The sequence below is a fragment of the Clinocottus analis genome, unplaced genomic scaffold (assembly GCF_023055335.1).
Source record: "Clinocottus analis isolate CAN_PGR_092001 unplaced genomic scaffold, fCliAna1.0.p SCAF_13, whole genome shotgun sequence".
NCBI lineage: Eukaryota > Metazoa > Chordata > Actinopteri > Perciformes > Cottidae > Clinocottus > Clinocottus analis.
This window is the reverse complement of record NW_027175854.1, coordinates 3,975,205-3,996,884: the sequence shown is the minus strand read 5'-3', so window position 1 is coordinate 3,996,884 and position 21,680 is coordinate 3,975,205. Positions and strand designations below refer to the sequence as shown.

General features: G+C 41.0%; 4 protein-coding genes across 5 annotated transcripts; 2 read left to right on the top strand and 2 right to left on the bottom strand.

The window, feature by feature from the left end:
• The first annotated feature begins 144 nt into the window (after nucleotides 1-144).
• On the top strand, nucleotides 145-2,913 carry fam136a (family with sequence similarity 136 member A). Its single transcript, XM_068573762.1, has 3 exons — nucleotides 145-399; nucleotides 564-704; nucleotides 2,077-2,913. The coding sequence occupies exons 1-3, from the start codon at nucleotides 313-315 to the stop codon at nucleotides 2,263-2,265; spliced, it is 417 nt and encodes a 138-aa protein (XP_068429863.1). The 5' UTR covers nucleotides 145-312; the 3' UTR covers nucleotides 2,266-2,913.
• Nucleotides 1,996-9,340, bottom strand: gmcl1 (germ cell-less, spermatogenesis associated). 2 transcript variants are annotated; one of them, XM_068573760.1, is made up of 15 exons: nucleotides 9,035-9,340; nucleotides 8,176-8,358; nucleotides 7,928-8,054; nucleotides 7,735-7,831; nucleotides 7,538-7,635; nucleotides 7,339-7,451; nucleotides 7,168-7,233; nucleotides 6,789-6,873; nucleotides 6,603-6,693; nucleotides 6,354-6,494; nucleotides 5,920-5,989; nucleotides 5,689-5,764; nucleotides 5,444-5,589; nucleotides 5,058-5,145; nucleotides 1,996-4,952 (listed from the first exon to the last, which is right to left on the bottom strand). In XM_068573760.1, exons 2-15 carry the CDS (start codon nucleotides 8,349-8,351, stop codon nucleotides 4,812-4,814), a joined length of 1,515 nt encoding a protein of 504 aa, XP_068429861.1. In that variant the 5' UTR covers nucleotides 8,352-8,358; nucleotides 9,035-9,340; the 3' UTR covers nucleotides 1,996-4,811. The 2 variants fall into 2 exon arrangements, with proteins under 2 accessions (XP_068429861.1, XP_068429862.1); XM_068573761.1 differs by having other exon boundaries at nucleotides 8,176-8,353.
• A 737-nt stretch (nucleotides 9,341-10,077) lies between these two features.
• Nucleotides 10,078-15,975, top strand: ggcx (gamma-glutamyl carboxylase). Its single transcript, XM_068574159.1, has 15 exons — nucleotides 10,078-10,293; nucleotides 10,588-10,788; nucleotides 10,916-11,074; nucleotides 11,651-11,816; nucleotides 11,919-11,997; nucleotides 12,111-12,217; nucleotides 12,305-12,468; nucleotides 12,555-12,856; nucleotides 13,243-13,374; nucleotides 13,643-13,794; nucleotides 13,937-14,106; nucleotides 14,221-14,351; nucleotides 14,439-14,586; nucleotides 14,736-14,940; nucleotides 15,023-15,975. The coding sequence occupies exons 1-15, from the start codon at nucleotides 10,269-10,271 to the stop codon at nucleotides 15,180-15,182; spliced, it is 2,301 nt and encodes a 766-aa protein (XP_068430260.1). The 5' UTR covers nucleotides 10,078-10,268; the 3' UTR covers nucleotides 15,183-15,975.
• Nucleotides 15,976-15,988: 13 nt separating this feature from the next.
• On the bottom strand, nucleotides 15,989-21,647 carry snx24 (sorting nexin 24). The gene is made up of 7 exons (XM_068574160.1): nucleotides 21,436-21,647; nucleotides 19,937-20,020; nucleotides 19,344-19,448; nucleotides 18,840-18,934; nucleotides 18,694-18,723; nucleotides 18,287-18,351; nucleotides 15,989-18,164 (listed from the first exon to the last, which is right to left on the bottom strand). The coding sequence occupies exons 1-7, from the start codon at nucleotides 21,502-21,504 to the stop codon at nucleotides 18,094-18,096; spliced, it is 519 nt and encodes a 172-aa protein (XP_068430261.1). The 5' UTR covers nucleotides 21,505-21,647; the 3' UTR covers nucleotides 15,989-18,093.
• Nucleotides 21,648-21,680: the final 33 nt, after the last annotated feature.

Genomic DNA, 21,680 nt, shown 5'->3' with positions numbered 1-21,680 from the left:
TTTCTTGCGTAATTTAATCACGAGAAATATAGATAACTGTTCATCTGCAACTCTTCCATTTCAAAGTCGGCAAGTTACTGGAAACTCATTTTGTAAAAACACCGGAAGAGGATTCTGTTGCGGAAGTAAAGCGGAAGTGACGCAAACATCGACTTGAACCATGCTTGAATGGAGGTGACCTTAGTTATCGTCAAATTGTGAGGTAAAGGAACTTGCGCAGGACATTCCGGATACTTCTGGTCACTTCAGTCTGGTTTAGATTATAAACGTGAATATTAGTGAAGACTTTGCGGGGTGAGCAAACGAGCTGAGATGGCAGAGGCACACCAGGCACGCGTGCACAATGTGGTGGAAGAAATGGTCCAAAGCCTGGAGAGGGACAACATCCGTGTAATGCAGGTAGGTGTTTTTATATGTGGAAACATGATCTGTCCACGTAGTGTTTTTCTACCACACTGATCTGTGCAGCACCTATACCAATCTTGTGTGTGTGTGTGTGTGTGTGTGTGTGTGTGTGTGTGTGTGTGTGTGTGTGTGTGTGTGTGTGCGTGTTCTTTCTGCAGGCTCGCATGTTCAAGTGCAGTGCAGACTGCTGTGATAGTACAACGGACTCCATGTCGGTGGTGCACCGGTGCATCGAGAGGTGTCACATGCCTCTGGCCCAGGCTCAGGGACTTGTCACTTCAGAGCTGGAGAAGTTTCAGGTGAGGACAATCAATGGTGAACGTTTGTTGAAATCCTCAGTCAGGCCACATATAACCGCTGTCCCATGCTCTCGATGACAAGGTTATAAATCAGTCTGACATTTAGAATAGAGTTGATATTCGACCCTCAAACTAATTTGCTCCATACCATGGTCGGTTTGACCCTCACGGGATACAAATGTGTCAATGTAAACACATTAATGTATTATACGCACATTGAACCAAGCCATTGTCAGTGAACAGTCACTGACCAAAAGAAGAGTAATAATCTTTTGTTTGTTCAGTACACTTAATCATTTTCCAACATCCCTGTCTTTTACTTTTACTCCTTACACTCAGGTATTCCTTTTTTATTACTTGCAATTTAGATTTGTTTTAAATATGACATTAGTACTGTATTTAAATAAAACAGAACTTTCCCAGTCTGACCTCACCGGAGCGGAAGGAAAAAAATGTAAACGAAGAGGACAGCACAAATTGCATTCACTCAGTAACATTAAGGATTACAGATGGAACAGGAAAGTAGAGGAATGCAAGCAAAGAGTATATTACACAGCTGGTTTATTCATAAACAGTTTATTTTTCATTTAGTTATTAAAGCTGTTTGGACAAAAACATACTTGACGAATAACTAATCTTGTGAGGCAAGCCTGGAATACATTCAAATCACGTGTAAAAAAAATATAAAAGTAATACCCACAATTGTACATAACATGATATGACATTGTCATATTAACACTCAACCATTTACCAGGTGACGTCAGATAAGTCCCTGAGGGTTCAGGGTTAAAGGCTTTAGGGGAGAGCACTGGGCCACAGAACCGCTGCTGATGAGCAGGGTGGCCACATGTCACCATCAGCGTGTGAATGGGTGAATGCTTGTAAAGTGCTTATAGTGGTCGGTAGACTAGAAAAGCTCTGCAGTCCATCGACTGTAGTATGTCTTTTAAAAAAGCATACTATACTATTGTTTACTATAAAATACCATGCTAATATTTTTTCAAGACATATTATACTAGGAGTTTAGTACATATATTTGTCAAGTTTTTTTCATGGTTTTAATTACAAACAATGCTATTGTATATGATGACCTTTTTAAAGAACACTGACATACATATTTTCATGTCAAACTACACAGATTATTTTTTAATGACATCTTTATACTTTTGTATTGTTTTTCTTTGACATAATGCATTTACCGGAAGACTCTGAGGGCAACGGGACAATATTTCAGCATTTGAAGTGTTCTGGTTCAGTTGGAGACTGAATGCTTAGCTGCCTTGTCGCCTGTAACGCCTAAGCATGACTACTGGGACTTCTATGCTGTCTGTTTTTATTAGGTCTAAACAATCTCTCCTCTCCGCCCCATCAGGACCGTCTGAGCAGATGCACGATGCACTGCAATGATAAGGCGAAGGATCTTTTTGACTCTGGCGCTAAAGAGCCAGTTGTTCGATCAATGATGGACGGCTGTGTGGGCAGTTGTGTGGACGACCACATAAACCTGATCCCCAGCATGACCCGAAGAATCAAAGATAATTTGAACTCTATATCGCAATAAGGGGAGGGATGGATGACTATAGTCCATCCTGGAGACTCAGTCTGAGGTCATAACACATGCAGAAGCACAGGGTCACCCAACTCGGCCAGTTTGACCAGTAATAACTGAAGAATAGAGGGCTGGAATACCATGTAAGGATGGAGAGTGAAGTTTAACATGGATTGTGTGATACAAAAGTTTTGAGGTCCAGAGGCTATGACTCTGAATGCTGGTGTTGTGGAGATTCAAAACTTCCCATTGTGAGATTTGTTGTCTTACTACGTTTAATGTACAAACTAGAACCTCCCTGGATACTGGAAACTGAACGTTTTGTTGGGTTTAGGTTTGGCAAACCAAGTGATGCATCTGGTGACGCATTCTTGTTTATGAACAACTCAAACACGCAACGAAAATATATAGAAAAAACTCACTCAGTACATATCTGATTATCACATTTTAAAATAACAGAATAGAGTCCACTTGTATATCTATTCTTCCATTTTGAATGTACTCAATGTTCAACTAATTGATTTAAGGTTTCTCTCCGGTATGAGCCTTCTCGTCCCTTGTTCTTTATTTTTTGTCATTTCATTGTTGAGTTGTCCTGTAATTGTCTGACCTCAAGATATTACACATTTATATATCTGTATTAAAAATATTGTGGATGTACCTGTTTTTGGATTGCATTTTAATGACTAGAAAAATCTCATGTTAGCGAATAATGGCACAAGTAAGGCAACTCTATGTCCGAGTAACCAAAGGAGAACATTTTACACCAACAGTAAAGTCACTACATCTGATTACATCACGACCCATTCAACTGGTCTAAGTCTATTGTCATTCAACAAATATTGGTTGTAATGATATCCATAATGATCAATGACACTGATTTTTCTTTACTTTAAACATGCTGTACAATGACTTTTATGACTTATCGACTACAGTATAATTTAAGAATTCTTTGTACGTCTTTAACATAAGAAAATGGTCACACTATAGTATGACCATTGTATGACTTTAACCTTACTATGCTATGAATATTAAATATTCATTTAAAATGATACATGTATGTAATGAAATTAACAGATTTGTCATTACTTCAAGCGATAAATCATTTACACTAATAGTATAAAACCTTCGTCCCAGTGAAAATCAAAGTAATAAATCAGGCAAGAACTTTTGTAATATCTTCAGAAGCATAAATACATAAATAACTGCAGCTGTAGAAAGTACATGTGTTGGAAAAAGAAAGTCATTGCCTAGCACCACAGCCCTCCTGATGGGCCGTTTTATTGTCCGTTTAGAATTGTGTTTTCTTTTGCAAAAAATAAATTCATACAATTTAAGTAAAAATTAATAAATAAAAATCAAACAAATTTTAAACAGTTAGATATACAGGCAAGTCTTACTTCTAGAGTCAGTCATCAGTATGTCTGTTTTACAGGTTTTCAAAACAGTATGAGGTTACAAGATTTCAAAAATTGCCAAACAAATAATACAAAAGTGTAAAACAACATAACTGCAAAGGTATTTCATATGCGACGGTAGGAGTCTGAACCGCATAAGAGAGGCAGTGAACTACAATAACGAGAGAAAATGGATATTTGACAGTCCAGCTGGTAAACAATACAGACATTCTCAAGGTGTCAACATTTGTCAGTTTCAAAATGATGCTGTGAATATCAAAAAGTTGGTGTCCATGATGAGACATCCAAGTGTAAACTGTAAATGAGACTAGCACACAAAAACTCCTTAAGGGTTATGTCTCATGAATGTTGTGACATTACGTGTAGCAATGTTGTATCAATGCTGGGGAGAATAGGGAAGTGGGAAGTGCCGTTCTCTCAATCCTAAAACATATGAAATAATACCAAACAGGATGTCAGTTGAACGTCATCATCAGCTGCCGTGTGCGAGTTTTCACGTTGCGACAAGGGCGGTGAAAGCTGCTTAAGGGGCGTGAAGGTGGTATGTGGCAGCAGACATGACATTGAATCTATCAGCCGATAGCTCTGTCAAGACTTTAATTTACTAATTTTACACCTTTTAAGTGTTGGCAGAGATCATGTGGAGTACATGTGTCTAGATAGTTTACAACACTGTACACGGAGAGGATATGTTGTGTGTCTGCTGCCGTACAGACAGCCGTTGACTCCATCAGGGGAGTGAAGGGCCAGTCCTCTGACTACATCTCCCACTCAATTTACACAGAATGAGCAACAGACTTGATCCGACAGAGCAGCTCCCTGATGATGTTCCCATTCATATTAAGTGAGTTTTTTTCCATCTTGAGAAATGTTCCAACATCCCAGTGCAGAGAGTTCATGGCAGAGGCTCAAAATTTGAAGCCGCTCTGATGACAAAAGTGGCCTGATCTCTGGTGGCCACTGTCTGTGAAATTTAAACCCCATGTATGCTCTCAATGTCCAAAACACTGATACAAAAGATTTCTTCAAAACATCTCACTGTGTTACATAGCATGCAGATGGTATTTCCAATGTCAGAATGATGTCAGTGGCTTTGCATTACCGGAGTAATAGTAGCAGTGAATGGCTGCTGAACCGGCATCAAGACACGCAGCGAGCAGTGCTTTCTGGTTCTGAGGAATCAGGACGCTGGTCCGAGTGAGGTGATGTATACAGGAAGTTACAGCACACGTAGAGGGGGAATGTTAACAACCGGCTGTCCAGGTTCATCACCACATACTCCTGAGTTGTTGAAGGGAAGAATATCAGGCAAGTCAGAAACAGCATCTCATATAAAATGCATGACATAGCGTTTGAGCCATCTACAAGTTGACGGGCCTCACTGACCTGGTCTTTCTCCAGTGTGAGAAGCTGGTAACCTGTTGAACGACTGCAGACCAACTTTCCTCGGCTATCAAAGGAGGCCAGGCGTAACCTGATCACATAAAAATGGTCAAAGGTAAGTAGGTTGGAGACTTGTCAGGATTAAAGCTGCAAATTCACACACTGTTTCAAAAAGGAAGGAATTAAAAAGGCCAAGAAAATTGCAATTTACAAAGTCCCTTTTAAGTTTTTGGACTGCAGCACTGCGAACTGTAGAACAACTTTAACAAATGCTAAATCACAACAAAAAAAATTATTTGAGACTACATTTTTCCATATTATACATGCAACTGTTATTTTAGTTTTGCAGCTGTACTGTCATTTCGATAAATATTGGCTGCACTACACACCTGAATGCCAGATGCCTCCGAGTTTGCAGACTCACAGCGCCCCCACATGGCTGACTCAGAGTATTTCTTTTGAAGACTATGAAACGGTTTGTGTAGGTCACCAGCAGGTCAAAGCCAAAGTTAAAGCCCGTCCACCGCCAGCAGTACTGAGGAGAGGGGAAAGAAGAAAATTAAAGATTAAAAATCAAACAAAATACATTATACAGGAGCAGAAGTTACTGTAAAAGTGAGACCGTCTGACTTACATCTCCATCTTTAGTCAGTTTTCTGCCACACCTCATACTGCTCAGCTCGAACTCATCTTTGTTAGCTTCCTGAGGACTAGTGACGGACATCAGTGTTTTGTCATTCGAACAGCATTAAAATCTGATTTCATGTAGGCAGTTTTTGTGCTCATATAAAAAGACGCTGCTAAAAAAATACAAGTGAAACTAAGAGTCCACTGACATTACAATTGTTCAGTCTCAGGTTCTTACCCATTATCATTGTCAAATTCTGTCCGGAGCATAGCGAACCACTGGTTTTTGTACACTGACGTTAACCAATCTGAGATAAGTTAGAATAGAAATTGTTAATGATGCATAAACACATTAAAAAGATGATTCCTAGAGATGTAAATGTTAGGCTGCTTTACAGTTTTTCTCCATGTTTGTATTTTTGTACGATTTAAGCCGGATGCTTTAAACCCCTGAAAGCAAATTACGCAAATGAATAAGAACAACATTGAAAATAGTGTATTGGTCAACAAAGGGGCTTATTTTCCTAGTATAGTTACGAAAAAGCCAATGGAAACTGAATTTAAATAAAATGTGTCACTGTTTATTGATAACGAAATGAAAAGGTATATTTTTCCAGAGCAAAGAAGAAACACATTCATGATGAAATCTAATCAGACAGAGCGACATCTTACCGGGGGGCAAAATATTGTCCCTCTCCAGGATGCGCGCAGATGCCAGATCGTTGATGATATACTGGAGACGAACGTATTTGAACACTGAGCGAAAAGGTTCGCCGTCCTCTGTGTTCATGAAGGGCTCTTTTTCACACAGGTCTGGAGAACAAAGTCAATTGGAAACAACATCAAACATCTGCATGTGGCTACAAATGAAAAAGATAACGTATGAAGAGTCCTCTTTCATAAGATGTCGCCTTACTGTACCTGTCCTGCGTTTGCAGAGCCAGGCATCAGCGTCAGCCAGAAGCTGTTTGATTGGGCCGTCCCATGATGGATTGAGCTGCAGAAACATCCACTTCAGAGAGAGAAATTACAAAGAGAGGTTTTAGAAACAAGCCTGATGCTACAGACAGTGTAACTGAGAGTTATACAATCTATATATTCATGTACCTTTTTCAAAGCTGTGTATACATCCATCTCCACCTGCATGACAAACAGGTCCGAGGACTGGATGAGCTGCTCCATCACCTCTCCCCTGGAAATGCAGGGCAAAGACAAATGGTGAGTTTGATCCTAGATACAATATTTTATTGAAATTAATTACTAAACACACCCATTTGATCCTTATTAACAATGTCACAGCACTAAAACAAAACCCAGACCATTTCAATTAAGCAACACAGTGTAATCATGAGGTAATCGTGACTTCTATCTGAAATGAATGTGTCACTTTCATTATCAGAACAGATACAATGGTACCTGAAGAAAGAACATATGCTGGAAGATTATGTAAAAACTACAGAACTGTGAGCCGAGCGCGCACACACACCCAAGTTCTTTCATCAGGTCGACATTTTGATGGGTCATGAGGTTGTTCAGAAGCCACTCAAGACACCTGCAGAAAGAGATGCACAAACAAACAAATAATGTGATAATGAGTAAACAGCAATATATGATTTTACCCTTTAATTACTGGGAATTCAAACAATTAAAATCTGACTTTTTCATGACTAAATCCAAGCCATAAATGCTGGCACAAGCATAGTAGCCACACACGGTCTTTGCACTAATGTTTTCCTTCATTGTCTCTCCACACTGCTGGATCAAGCCATCCTAGAGACGACAACCAGAACAGACTTGATTAGTTTTTGTACAACATGACTGCGTACAAAAAAAGATGGAAATTGTAATGTACTGACCAGCTGTAGCATACAAGCAGCTGCAAGAATACTGATAACTCTGCTGGGCTTGATCAGGACATCATCCCGGTACAGGGATCCAAATACGACTTGCAGAGCTACACACACACACACACACACACACACACGCAAAACAATTATATCTGAAAATGCATAAACAACCAAACAAAATCTTTCTTTGACTGTTGTCTTCTCACCTTCAGTGTCGATGTTCTGGTCTGGGATCTCCACATTGATCTCCATCATGTTGGACTCTTTCCAAGAGCCGCTGAACATGCTGGAGAAATACCCAGACTACAGAATACAATTAGGAGGGAGAGACTTATTAAGGACAGGCAACAATAACTAACATGAAAGGAGATATCACTGATTGGATTTGTGCTGTTTTACCTGGCAGAGGTACACTTTGTGGAGGTTCCACTCCTGTCCCAGAGCACAGATGCGGATGTCACTGTTTTCTCCATTCAGGAACAAAGTCTGATAAATGTATCGTGATGTGCTTTTCAATTTCTTCCTGCTTGGGTTTGGAAAACACAAACAAACAACAGATGAAAGACAAAAAACAGTTTAAGACAAAAATATTGATGTCTTAAGATAATTGACACCAAAATTGATTTTTTTTTCTCCACCAGACTTGCCTGCGAGGTGTATCTAGTATGGTATCGTCCTCCTCTTGGTCAGTGTCGCAGTCACACTGGGCATTTCGTTTCCTCTTCTTACACTCACATCCATGCTTGTGGCTGGTACTTGTGCCCTCCGCAGCCTCCTCTGGTCCCTGAGAGGGGGACTGGAACCTACTGCTCAGACTTCCCATCCCTACACTTTCAAAAAAACGAAACACAAACAAAACAAAGTCTGCTGTGCAGTATCTTGACATTGCAACAGATCTGCATAGATCAATTAAAAATGAAATCATTAGTGCAGATACTTTTAGAAACTTTGCCTTTGCAGTATCATGATGAAGCTTGTGTGTTGGAGTTACATGTTACTTGTCTTGAGGGTTTCAACTAACAATTAATTTAAAAAAAACAAATGATTGTCATTTTCAATTGATAAATGACTTGATGCAATTGATTAATTATCAAAATGGTTGCTAATTATCTGCTGATAGAAGGATTGACAATGCATTTTTTTTTAGCAAATTCACTTTTACAGACTGCATGACAATACAGCAAAGCATTTACATTAACTTGTATGTTATAAAATGAATGAAATACAATCCACATTGACAATTTCTCAAAAATGTGTGTTGATATTTTGAAAGTACCACTACATTTATATGTAGGTTGTTCATCAAAAAAAATAAACATCCAGATTAACCATAAGTATACACCTTCACCAAGATGGCATCGTCTAGTTAAATGTTCAAGAATAAAGCAAATGACATTGAAACAAACATCTTGTCAGTCACAAAGTCTGCTGCAAGGGCTCCTCCTGAAGCACACTGAAACCAGATGCTCAGTCTATTTAAGCAAAAGGACAAATGAGCTAACCTACCTGATGATTCACAGGCCGAGGGAGAGGTGCAGGGTAAACTTGGAAAGGTAACACCGGCCAATTATCTCAGACAGGTCAGATAGTCTGCCAGACGTTGACGAGTCAGTTGAAGAGGAGCTAACCTAAAAGCTAGCTTAGCTACCGAAATTACACACGAAAACAGGTCTGAAAACAACAAAGCGTTGCTTCTGACAAGCTGCTGTTCAACACAAGTCTTCGGACCACAAAACCTTCTTTGGTTCCAGTTACATGTTGCGAGAATAGCGCAGATATAGACCCAGAGGCAGGAGATGTTGCTGACCTGAAAGGCTGTGGCTGTTTTTGATATTCTTCTTCTCCAGCGAGTTAACTGCAGCATTCTACGTCACAAGCGGCCGCTCTGCTCGACGGCGCCCTCTGCCGTGAAACAGACGGATTACAACAACGTCAGTCAAATCTATCATTACGTGTTTGTTTATTTGTTTGTAAATTCAATAAATAGTTATTTTCTTCTGTGAAGATGGACACACCTTAGTGGTTTTACAAAAGGGTATATCTTATGTTTAAGTCAAAACGATGCAAGAAAGAGGGTTGCCCTTTACGGCCCCCTCCGTTTTAGCTGCTCAGTAAACAGCATTTCACATAAACAACTCTGACATTGCCACCTGACTTCAATAATGTGACTGGCCTCAAACTAAAATCCGGAGATTAAATCCCACAGAAACTAAGCATCAACATTAACATTTAACTAATGTACAATAAATGTAACCTGATTCCTGCATGAATTACATATAATATACAACCTATACATGGTGATCATACTGATAATTTCAATTGTTTCAAGTTTTTCATATTTCTGGGTTTTTCCCCCTCATATTTTTATGAACTATATTCACTTCTTAGTTTTCATTTCATGTTAGTAGGGAGGCACAAGGTGAGTGGTCTGCGAGAACCGAGCGGCGCCGGATATGACGTACCCGGTGTACCTTAGTGGGCGTGGTTAATGGAAGTATCCGCCAATTAACAACGAGCAGCTCTTTCACAACATTCCAGTCGCTCCCGAAACATCCACCTCCTCTCGCTCGCTCCCTCCTCTCCCTGCCCCGACTCGCCTGTGTGTGTGGGACGTTGACACGTAACTTTGTCCCTTCCATAGACGTGACCAGGCAGTACACGTCCACCCGGGGCAGGGAGACAGGGCCAGTTTGAACTCTGTCCCCGATCAAAATCCGTTTGGTTCTGAACGTTTTGCAACATGGAGGCGAGAGACGCAACTGCAGGTGAGGTTTTGTTCGCAGTGGCAGTCGGTGTGGCGCTGTGGTTGTTGTTTAGCCATTGCAATAACAAGTTAGACCAATATTTACCCAAGGAGCAGCTGTAATCTAAAACCCAGTCGTGTTTGGTGTTTATATATAAGAGCCTTGCAAATCATGCAAGGCGTCATGATGTGTAAATAAATGCACAATAATTTCGTCGGCAAAGTGTCTTTTTTTTTTTAACAATTTCTTGTGCTCAGTTATAAATGAAACATGGCATTGTAACATTGTACGTTTTGGGGCCTGTGACACCACTAGGTGCTCTTGTGAGCAGTGATGGAGAGGAACACACTGCAAAGAAGGACACAGCTCCAAAAACAGATGCACCACAGACCAAAAGCAAGATGGAGAGGCTCTTTGGGTTCAGGAAGGAGGACCTGACCTCCTGGCACAGCCTGGTGACCCTCGTGAACCGTCCCACTGACCCTGCATCCCTCGGCATCTTCCGCTGCATGTTTGGTAAGTTAACTTATAATTTACTCAACCTGCTGGGTTTAAGGCATTTTTGTAACATGGTTAATAATGCTCCTGGGCGCTTTTGAAAACAATTGTGGCCTTCCAACTTCATTGTGTGTCTTTCATGCAGGTTTGCTCATGGTTATCGACATCACGCAGGAACGTGGCCTCAGTCACTTGGACTATAAATACCTGGATGGAGCCCCTGTGTGCCGCTTTCCCCTCTTCAATGTGTTACAGCCACTGCCGCTGGATTGGATGTATCTGGTGTTTGTGGTGATGTTCTTCGGTGGGTCACACTCCTTATTTAATTTTCGAAACTTACATCAAAAAGATGACGGGTTGAAATGCTCACACCCCAGTGCTTACCGAGGCTTGGTGAGGAAAGGCTACGCCATCTTTTTGAGAGCAGATGAAAGTGTTTTATAGGAGACAGCCTCTGTGGGGGGGCTGTCTACGGTGAAGATCAAAGCACACGCACCAGACACGCACCAGTTTTGTATATGATATTTGTCATTTAAAAAAAGCAAGAATATCTAAGACAAAATAAACATTAAACTTAACACAAATATACATGTATGTTTACGTCCAAACTTTCGTCAGCTGATTTTGTATTACACTTCCATAAAGTTGCAAGAAACAGATATTTCGCAATACCATAATTATTATATTTCCCATAATGCAATACTATATGACATATTTTAGGCAGATTCCCATCTGTCAAACGCCACACCTTCATTTCATAATACTGCTTTTATATTTAAAGTTGTATGGTTGTCCACAGAAGCCATCATTCAGCTATTTTTAATAGTGACAACTATTTTTTCTTGTGAACTGAAGTTGCTATTTATGTTTCTCACTGCAGGTGCTTTGGGCATCATGCTGGGCTGTTTCTACCGTCTCTCCTGCTTCATGTTTGTCTCGACGTACTGGTACATTTTCCTCCTGGACAAAACAACCTGGAACAATCACTCATACTTGTACGGCCTCATCGGGTTTCAGCTCACATTTATGGACGCCAATAGATACTGGTGAGATGATGTTTTTGTATGTCTGTCTGTGTGTTTGCTTGTGTATTTGTGGCCCTGTGTGTATGTGAGAGCAGAGGAAGACCTTAATGCCTGTGTTTATAGGTCAATTGATGGACTGCGGAGGCCTTCTATAAGAAATGCTCACGTGCCTCTATGGAATTACACCTTGTTGAGGACACAGGTTTGTGCACCAGTTACTTTTAACAGCAAATACTGTTTATTTTTTAATTAATCATGACCGTGGCTTTGGTACAGCTGAGCTAATGAAGTCAATGTTTTTTTTGTTCCTCGAAGATATTTATTGTATACTTCCTCGCTGGACTCAAAAAGTTGGATGCAGATTGGGTGGAGGGATACTCGATGTCATACCTGGCTCACCATTGGCTGTTTGATCCCTTTAAGTAGGTTTTATTGCTCGAAGCCTTTTTATCACTGCCTGTATCCCATTACTCCCACTCTGATCTTGCTGCTCACACATTATTTTTCAGAGTGATTCTGCCTGTGGAGTTAGTAAATCTGCTCGTGGTGCATGGAGGTGGTCTTTTTCTGGATCTGACAGCCGGCTACCTGCTGTTTTTTGATGCCACACGACCTTATGCTTTTTTCCTGGTCTCCTACTTCCACTGTATGAACTCTCAGCTCTTCAGCATTGGTGAGTCTGCGTTAAAAACATCCCCCTTGTTACCATGAATACTTTAAATTCGGCTATTAATTCGCGGAGCATCGTTTCCTCGGCAGGGATGTTTTCCTACACAATGCTGGCCACCAGTCCCCTCTTCTGCTACACCGACTGGCCAAGAAGATTCTTCGCACGTTTCCCAGCATTCCTCAGGGCAATCCTGCCACTCTCCTCACCGGACCCTCAGCCCAGTGCTTCCTGTGTTTACAATAATATCCAAAGCACCAGCACCAACCCCCAGGAGACCCCGCCTGTCGCCAAAGCTCCCAAACTGAGATTAAAGCACAAGCTGGCAGCCATCTTTACGGTTCTCTACATCACTGAACAGCTCTTCCTGCCGTACTCCCACTTCATCACAAAGGTACATTAATTCATCTACTTTTTCAACGTTGAAGATCCTGAAAGACTTTTAGAGCTGACTTGATTCAGAAGCCAATTAGTAGATGGTTGCATCATGTTCTTTCGGCCCACAGAGGCTTTCTGTTTAAAAAGATTGTACTTTGCTGTCAGCAATGGCCCTTTAAACCCTCTGAGTCACCCGGCTGATTGTTGCTCAACCAGAGTCAACAGTCATTGATCCACAGCAAACAACAGCCCAGAAGGGTGAAAGCCCCAAAGAAGTAGATAATTATTGTCATATTTTCTGGGTTCTTTATGAATTTAAAGTCTTTGTTTATATATAGCTTAAATAAAAACTGGTGAAAAGGTGAGAAAAAAGGTGAGTTTTCCTATTATTTTTTTCTGCAGGGTTACAACAACTGGACCAATGGCTTGTACGGCTACTCATGGGACATGATGGTTCACTCTCGCAGCCATCAGCATGTTAAGATCACCTACAAAGATGGAAAAACTGGAGAAATTGGATATCTAAACCCCGGGGTGAGTTACGAGGAAAATCTTTGTCTGATGCAGGATATATACGGAGTATGTGAGCAGTACACTATCCTAATAGTGTACCATGCAACGCAGCCAGTCGTGATGTTGTGTACGTATGCGTTAATTGTCATGATAAAACACTTTATAGGTTTGCTAGCAAAGGCTTTGCATATTGAAGAAAATATTTGACCTTTTAAGAGTCAGATTTTCTCTTAATTGTCATTCAGCTGACTGCTAATGAAGAAATAATTACACCGTCTCTGTACTGAAGGTGTTCACACAAAGCCGTCGCTGGAAAGACCACGGAGACATGCTGAAGCAGTATGCCTCGTGCCTCAATCAGTTCCTGCCTCGCTATAATGTGTCTGATCCTGAAATCTACTTTGACATCTGGGTGTCCATCAACGAACGCTTCCAGCAAAGGTATGAGAGCCTTTTGCTTGAGGAAAAGATGCTATCAATACAATGATATCAGATTCATCAAATTAACAATGTCGTAAAAGATCATTATGAACTAATAATAGTAAAGGTGTGTTTTTAAAGTTGCTCTGGACTGTTCTCTCAGGATCTTTGATCCCCGTGTGGACATTGTGAAGGCTCGTTGGTCACCTTTCCGACCAAGCACATGGCTGATGCCTCTCTTGGTGGACCTCTCGCCGTGGAGGACCAAGTTTCAGGAGATTGAGGGCAGTCTGGACAATCAGACTGAGATTGTCTTCATCGCTGATTTCCCAGGTTACAAATCTCTTCTTGTCCTTTTTAGTCATACGGAAAAGTATTGCTACGTTTGTGGATCGCTACAAGGGCTGCCTTTGTGCTAACTGACAGCTAACTTGTGCTAACTTTCAGGTCTGCACTTGGAAAACTTTGTCAGTGAAGATCTGGGCAACACCAGCATCAATGTTTTGCAGGGCAAAGTGAATGTTGAGATAGTGGAGGAGAAGAAGAACTACACTCTCCAGCCCGGCGAGCAGATGAAGGTATAGCAGCACACCATCATCACCGTTACCATTACACTGTTTAACCCGGACACACTCAAAGATTTCCCATGATGTGTATGTGTGTAGGTATCTGCTGGGGCTTACCATAAAGTGTACACGGTGTCTGAAGTACCGTCTTGCTATATGTATATCTACGTGAACACCACAGAGGCGGCGCTACAGGAGAACTTCACCAAGCTGTATGAGCTTCAGGAACGTGTTCGCAACGGGACAGGTAAATGTTATGCCGCTAACACTGTGAGGGGAGCAATTCAAAGTGGATGCAAAAATACAGTGCATTGCTCCGATGCCAACAAAGTCTATTGTCAAGAGCTAAAAACAAAACAACAGATGCTGACCGGACTGTTCTGTCTCCTCCCATAGAAACCGAGCCTCTTCCCCCTGAGCTGCAGCCTCTTATCGCTGCAGACGGTGATGAAGGGTCGGAGGTCAACGCGACGGACCCGATTGTGCAGCTGTTCCTGAAGAGGCAGCGGCGTATGAAGCAGGTGAAGAAGCGCAGGGAGGCCGGTGCACTGGAGCGACTGGAGCGCTTTGCAGTGAAGAAGTACTATACGTTACGGAGGGGGTGAGCGCCGTCTTCTGACAACACAAAAAGCTTAAGTTAATCCGTGTCTGTATCTCGTTAACGCCCTCCGCATCGCTTTTAGAGTCTTGATGACAGCCATCGCTATGAGAAACCTGGCGGTGGGTCTCCCTTCGCTGGAACAGCTGACAAGAGAAGTCGCCTTCGCCAACATGAAGGAACCTCAGGCCGAAGCCAACCAAGACGAGCGGCTGAAAGACGAAGTTGGTCACGGAGAACTTTAAAGCTGCAGATAATGTGTTGACTTCCTGAATCACACGTTCCAAACAGATGTGTGTGTGTGTGTGTGTGTGTGTGTTGTTACTACTCGACTGTTACCGGGACATCGCTGCCCAGAAATCAAAGGATTTTTTATGCCCTTGCAGATAATTTCCAAACACAAAGCCTGTATTTTGTTATAGAATTTCTTTATGAACCTGCATTCATGCAGAGGCCATGTTATAGATGCAGAAAACTGTTAAGAGATATGCATTGCTTTGCTTTGCAGGATTACATTTAACTTTTGTTTAATTTCTGCATTACTTTTCTATAATTACAATTGTGGTTGACTTGACCAAAAATACAATTTCAAGAAATTGACAACATATTAAAATGCTCCATGATGGATGCATTATATGCTGGAGGATTGTAATTTAAACACTCTAAACTATTAATTATTCTGTGTTTTGATTTAAAACAAAACCAACATGTTACTGAACAGTTGAGTTTTAAGGGGACAGATCTTGGCGGGATCAGGTTGGTCGATAACTCATCTTCCTGCTGGTTTATTTCCCAGCACGTATATCAATAATTCTGTCCGACTAATAACATTTCAAAATACAAAGGTTTACTGTTTACTGTTTGGGGGGAATATAATTCTCTGATCTTTTATGCTAACCCTATAATGTGATACAAAACTGACAGAAATACAGAACAATTGTTCGCATGTCGATTGAAAGGCCTTTTTTAGTGACTTTTCTAATAAAAACTTGTGTCAATTCAGTTGTTATTTGAATTAAAACTGACAAAACTTGACAAGAGGTTAGTGGCAATAATCATTTTATTGGTGTCAGTATTCAACATGTCGCCCATCTTAAAGTGCTACAGCTGAATTCCAGTGTTCACTGTAGGTTGACAATATGGCACATAATTGACACTTCACATGGTCAGAGCACAAATGGTACAGTGCTGCAAAATATAAATACATATAAATCTATGAGATGGATCTCTAAGAAAAGATTGACTCTGTTAAAACATAAAATCATGATCGGTTTAGTTCAGGTTATTTTCTCAGGATTCATTTGAGTCAGTATAAATATGTAGTCGTCACTACTGGAGGTCCAGTCACATAAGAAAACTCATGTGTCATCAATACTGCCCAAATGGTGACATGCGACATTTTGTTTCACAAACACATTTCAAGTCTATACATCAAGAGATGGTTGTACTTCACAAAGAACAAAATAAAGACAATCTGCATTTTTACATCATATTGCACCGTGTTTTTTACTGGTTGTTAGTATTTTAAATCACCGTCTCTCATTTTAAAATCCTTTGTAAAACAAAACACATTTTGCATCCCTTTTCATGATAGGTGAATAACCTTCTAATCAACACAATTGGAAAAACTGGCCTTCTATATTATGTATAACTTCAACATTAAACTGGAAAACTGGTATTAGTGTTAGATACTGGCAAGTGTTATCGGAACAAGTATATTCCTATTAAACTGGTACTTACATTTTACATGTGCTGTGGGACATCAACAACCCAGCTCCTTTACCGTCAGCTGGACATGAATAGTAAATGGGTAAACACCCTCGAGCTTGCCCTCATCCTCTCTTCAGCAACTCCACTTATTTTACACACCAAAGTCTGTATACAGGTCTTGCAGAGTACTACTGCGTATGGGGGAAAAAGTTGTATTAAGCCATTTGTTGCTCCAGAGGGAGCTGCGCCAAATCAAATACATTTCCTCCAGTCACTTGAGTCTGTGTCAGTTGGGGCCGACGACTACGTGTCTGAAAATGAAAAACATCTGGAAATGTGACATAAGACGTGAGTTTACCAGACCGCTGTAGCTGGCTCCTCATCTCTGCTTGAGGCTATATTAGTCGCTACTAGCATAGCACACCTGACTCTACGACTGCATTGTGGGTAATACACAAACCAAAGAAAAGATCATGTCTCTGGTTCTGCTGCATCAACTTTTGTTAGACGATCGTGAGTCCGACAATGCGGAAGGAGTGCAAAAGCTAAATCAGCGGAGTACTCTTAGAATTCCTCTGTCTTGTCAGTTTTTCCCCCGTTTCCATCTCAATGTGTCATTCCTCGCTCACAGGTTGTGCCACATAGGCTTTATGCCCCAAACTATACTGGGACTCCTTCACAGACATCCTATGCTCAATGAATGAGGTCACCATCACAGCTTAAATCATTCCCACCCTAACATGTGACACATAGCCGTCAACTGCAGCAGAATGCACAAACACACTCTAAATGTTTCCACGCTCCCCCTCACATGGCACAATGTGGCCGCTCAGGATGAATTCGAAAACCACAGTACTGTAGTGCTACAAAGGGAGGGGCACATCCCTGTGTGCAGGCCGCCGTCCACACTCCAGCCCTGTGTTTTGTCTATACAGGCCTCCTCTGTGTCGGGCAGACTAACCTTTAGTCCAGCTGGCATCAGCATTTCCTTTCTGGTCCTTTCTCAAAGTTCTCCCTACTTTCAGCTTCCTCTTTACTCAGTTTCCAGATTTTTCTTTTTCATTCGATATGGTCAGAAAAAAAAACTTTCAGTCTTTACTTCACTAGTTAGATTCTAATGCCTCAATCAAGTTAACCTGCGACTGTTAATGTGTCACTGTTTCATATATAGTCACATGTTATACGTGACTAAGTTTCTCAGGATTATAATCTATTGAAATATGGGCCAATATCGCTTATTTTGAGAACAACTGATGTTGCTGGTGACAGTTACTTATCGAAAGAAAAGAACAAAAATGTATGGGTTTTTGTTTTATGCTTTGTAAAATGTAGATGAGGCTCAGTGTATCTTAACAAGTCACATCCTCTGTGATTCACACCTCAAATGGTGTGAAAACATGAAGCGTCTGTTTGTAGTGACGGGCCCTCAGATTCGGCTCTGCAGCTCTACCTCGGTTGAAGATCTGGGTAGAAAACTCCATGTATCACACCTTCAATCACAACATTTGAAAATGCATCTGAAGGAAGAGAAGAGAGCAAAGTCACTCTTTCCTGATGAAGATGGGTGCAATAGTTGTGCAGTTAATGTACCATAAATCACAGGGATATTAGGGTATAGGTGAAAGTAGGCCGAACTCACCGTGGGCGGTCGGCAGCAGGTAGGGGTCTCTCAGAAACAGCAAGACTGGCTGATGTGAAAGTTTACTGAGAAGAGTCCAAAAAAGAGAAGTCAGAAGGTTTGTGGGCAGCTAAAAATGAACAGGATGCAGAAATGTGTCATCGACATGCTGAGTGAAGTTCTAGTGAAGAGCAAATAGGGATTCATGCCTTAACCGGTTCCACATCAGAACCATTTATTTGCCAGCTATGTTTACACAAACAAGGACTTCTTCTCGGCGGAAGGTGCATAACATTAGACGAGACAAACAGTGCAATAGATATTGAATTAATAATAAAATAAAGTGCTCAGACAAACAGATAACAGTCATGTGAAGTGCTGAATCTGACCAGCTGTTTCGTACAATAGTTCACGGATAAACGACTCACCTTGATTCTTCTGATTCTGTATCAAACGACCTTGGAGAAGAAAAATATAAGTTACGCCACATAGTCTTCCAGTAGCCTGGCAACCAACCAATCTTTCTTATTCAAATGTCGCAAAATATGTCTTTTGTATCGTAGAGTCAACTCACCCACAGCTTTCTGTTTTTGGCACAGAAGGAAAATGTCGGATATTGAGGAAATCCAAGAATATCTTTGGAAGGACTCCATTTTCCATAATTATAGTCTGACAAAACAGAGAAAACAAAAGCAAATTGCAATGTGCACATGAAGCAGCTGAAGTGTCCTGAATGACCTTTTCCGTGAACGGTTTGTGTAATCTCCCAACATCTGCGTTGTAGTTTTGTGTGTTTACTTTGAGCAAGAGGCAAAATATGTATTCGGTAGAAGAAAGAAAGGCAACGTACTCCATATTAGCGTTGTCATGAGACTGAAATGTGTGTGTATTAAAGTGTGTGTGGAGATAAGGGAGAGCAGACATCACAGCTGGTACCCGTCTATCGATACTGACGGCAACGAGGATTGAAACCGGTTCAAATATTTAGTATTGACTCGTAGAGATACTTTGATATTTATGCATAAAGAAAGGTTACATTTCTTTACTCTTTAGGTGGAGTGAAGGTGTGTCAGACTACCTGCAGGTAGAGCTCCAGGCCGAGCCTCCTCTGCTCCAGCACTTTGGGAACCCAGTTTCTAACATGTTTAGAAGGGATCTCGGGCGGCTTTATGCTTTTCTTTAGCTGGAGGGATTTAAAAACATCATTAAAAAATAAACAGGACAAACTAGAGTATATAGCCATGCTAGCAGCACAATAGCAACAATATAGGACACTGGAACCGAAGCAGCTATAAGGAATTAAACTATCACTGATTTTATGACTTACACTTGTGCTTTTAATACTGTGAGGTGTCAAAATGTTTTGGGGGAAAAAAGGCCTTTACTGAACGTAGAGGTCCAATCAAACAAAACAGGAAGAGGAACTCTTCTGTGAAGCTACAACCTCAAACCATCAGTCTGGTGAGCGTGGTTAACCAACAGCAGTCCATTAATCATTCATCTATTTATTTGCTGCTATGATTTCCTAAGCATGCTGCCACACTTCTGTATTTAGTACTTGTGAATAGCTAAATAGGCAATGTTTTGTTTTGATGTTCATATTTATTCATCATTTTTTCTTCCTTTTTAAAAAAAATCAATCTCGACCTTGGGGGATGCACTGAAGCTCACCATTTTATGCAAAGTGTGGAATTCGCTGTAGCGTTTCTCAACCGCGTGTTGTCTGCCATTTATCAGCACGTCAATTCTAAAGACCTGAAAGAAAGAAGAAAGGGTCGTAATACTCTTTGCCAAAAAGGGTGAACTCTGTGGTTGAGTCAGTTAAGGGAATCATGACTTATCACCAGAGTACATCACTCAAAAAGGGCCCCACCCAGTCCCGACTGACCACAGCGAGCAGCTGACTGCTGAGCCGTCAGTTACAGTCTGTTTCAGCTTCTTACCAAGAGGAAACATCTGTCGGCTGTTATGTGATCTGTCAGAATTATTGTTAACATCCCTAAACAGACTGGTACTTCCGTCACTCTGCTGGATTCTTTGGTAAAATGTGCTTGTTGTTGCCAGCATTATGTAAATGAGGAAATCCACCTATAAACGACGGCAGTTTTATTCCAGCAATTCAGTAATGGCATCATAAACACACACTGTGTATCCCAAGACACAGAGCCAACAAGGACAACATACGAACAAATACTGGAACAACTCAGAGAGACAACCGCACAATAACATGATATCATACTGTGAAGGAAGAGAAAAGGTCTAAAACTGGTGGAAAACACCTCAAAGAGACTGATTGGGTTGAGACGATACTACAATGCAGAAGTTACAGGAACAGTTTTGTAAACATGTGTATTTGCTTGCCTGAATATAGATGAGAAAATTAATACCACGTTTATGTCTGTTTGGTAAACATTTAACCTTTCCTGTCTCACTGTAAAAAAATGGAAATACAGAAAACAGCTACAAGAAAGCAAATTAGTGGATTTTTGTGACAAACTACTTTTAAATTTGGGAAACGAGGGCACGGGTCAGTGGAGGGTAATGCAACTGGAAATAATTTGGGACAAGGAAGTTTGAGCATTTAAATCTGGAGGTGTGAATTTAAAAAAAATAAATATTGAATGCTTTATGAGAGGCGCCAACATTTTTGGAGGTTGACCAACACACTGAGGATTAAAGTCAGTATTTGCTTACGCTTAACTGTGATTGTTTAAAAAAAAATGTGTTGTTGCAACACTACATTTTTGCTTTAGCCATGTAGGATTACATTGATGGGGCAAAGGGAGTTTAAAGGGTTCATTTACACTTAATTTGAGGTTCCCTGTGCAATGAATGATGTCATACAGCTTTATTTAAACCAGTCTTAATCTGTCAGACAGCTGGGAATCCTGTGTGGTTTAAAACAGCAGAAACACACATGCAGAAGTCTCGCCACACGTTACACTGAAACAGATAATAAACGGGGTTCGCTCTTTAGAGGATTTTAATTTGAACATCGACGTGTTTACAACACAAACAAGGTCAACTCGCGACTTTGTAGCGTCTGAACAACCCGGTGAGCAAACACACCTTCATGCCCGCTGCTCGCTGTTTAATGCATCTGAGTGTACATGAACTGATGACAGCAGCGGACGACACCGACAGTCGGAGGTTAGTACCGAGCAGCTTACCGTGTATCCTTTCTCGATCGAGTTGTTTTCTGAACGAAACGACGGGATCGATACTCTGACTGGGTGCATTTTTACTGGAAAAACCAAGAGTTTGTATGCAATATATTATCCTATGGAACACACACACACACACACACACACACTCACACACTCTCTCTCTCTCTCTCTCGCTCTCTCTCTCTCACACACACACACACACTGCTGGTGGTTGACTTCAATTTCTTTGGCAGCTTGATCAAAATCAC

Bases quoted from the DNA above. Each gene is read 5' to 3' on its own strand.
- fam136a (XM_068573762.1), top strand. From the start codon at position 313: ATGGCAGAGGCACACCAGGCACGCGTGCACAATGTGGTGGAAGAAATG. The intron at 400-563 runs GTAGGTGTTTTT...TTCTTTCTGCAG, and splicing joins ACAACATCCGTGTAATGCAG to GCTCGCATGTTCAAGTGCAG. The intron at 705-2,076 runs GTGAGGACAATC...CCGCCCCATCAG, and splicing joins CAGAGCTGGAGAAGTTTCAG to GACCGTCTGAGCAGATGCAC.
- gmcl1 (XM_068573760.1), bottom strand. From the start codon at position 8,351: ATGGGAAGTCTGAGCAGTAGGTTCCAGTCCCCCTCTCAGGGACCAGAG. The intron at 8,055-8,175 runs GCAAGTCTGGTG...TCCAAACCCAAG, and splicing joins ATACTAGATACACCTCGCAG to CAGGAAGAAATTGAAAAGCA. The intron at 4,953-5,057 runs GTCAGTGAGGCC...TCAACAACTCAG, and splicing joins TCACACTGGAGAAAGACCAG to GAGTATGTGGTGATGAACCT.
- ggcx (XM_068574159.1), top strand. From the start codon at position 10,269: ATGGAGGCGAGAGACGCAACTGCAG. The intron at 10,294-10,587 runs GTGAGGTTTTGT...TGACACCACTAG, and splicing joins GGCGAGAGACGCAACTGCAG to GTGCTCTTGTGAGCAGTGAT. The intron at 11,075-11,650 runs GTGGGTCACACT...TTCTCACTGCAG, and splicing joins GTTTGTGGTGATGTTCTTCG to GTGCTTTGGGCATCATGCTG.
- snx24 (XM_068574160.1), bottom strand. From the start codon at position 21,504: ATGCACCCAGTCAGAGTATCGATCCCGTCGTTTCGTTCAGAAAACAAC. The intron at 18,724-18,839 runs GTGAGTTGACTC...TTCTTCTCCAAG, and splicing joins CCAAAAACAGAAAGCTGTGG to GTCGTTTGATACAGAATCAG. The intron at 18,352-18,693 runs GTGAGTCGTTTA...GACTCTTCTCAG, and splicing joins ACAGAATCAGAAGAATCAAG to TAAACTTTCACATCAGCCAG.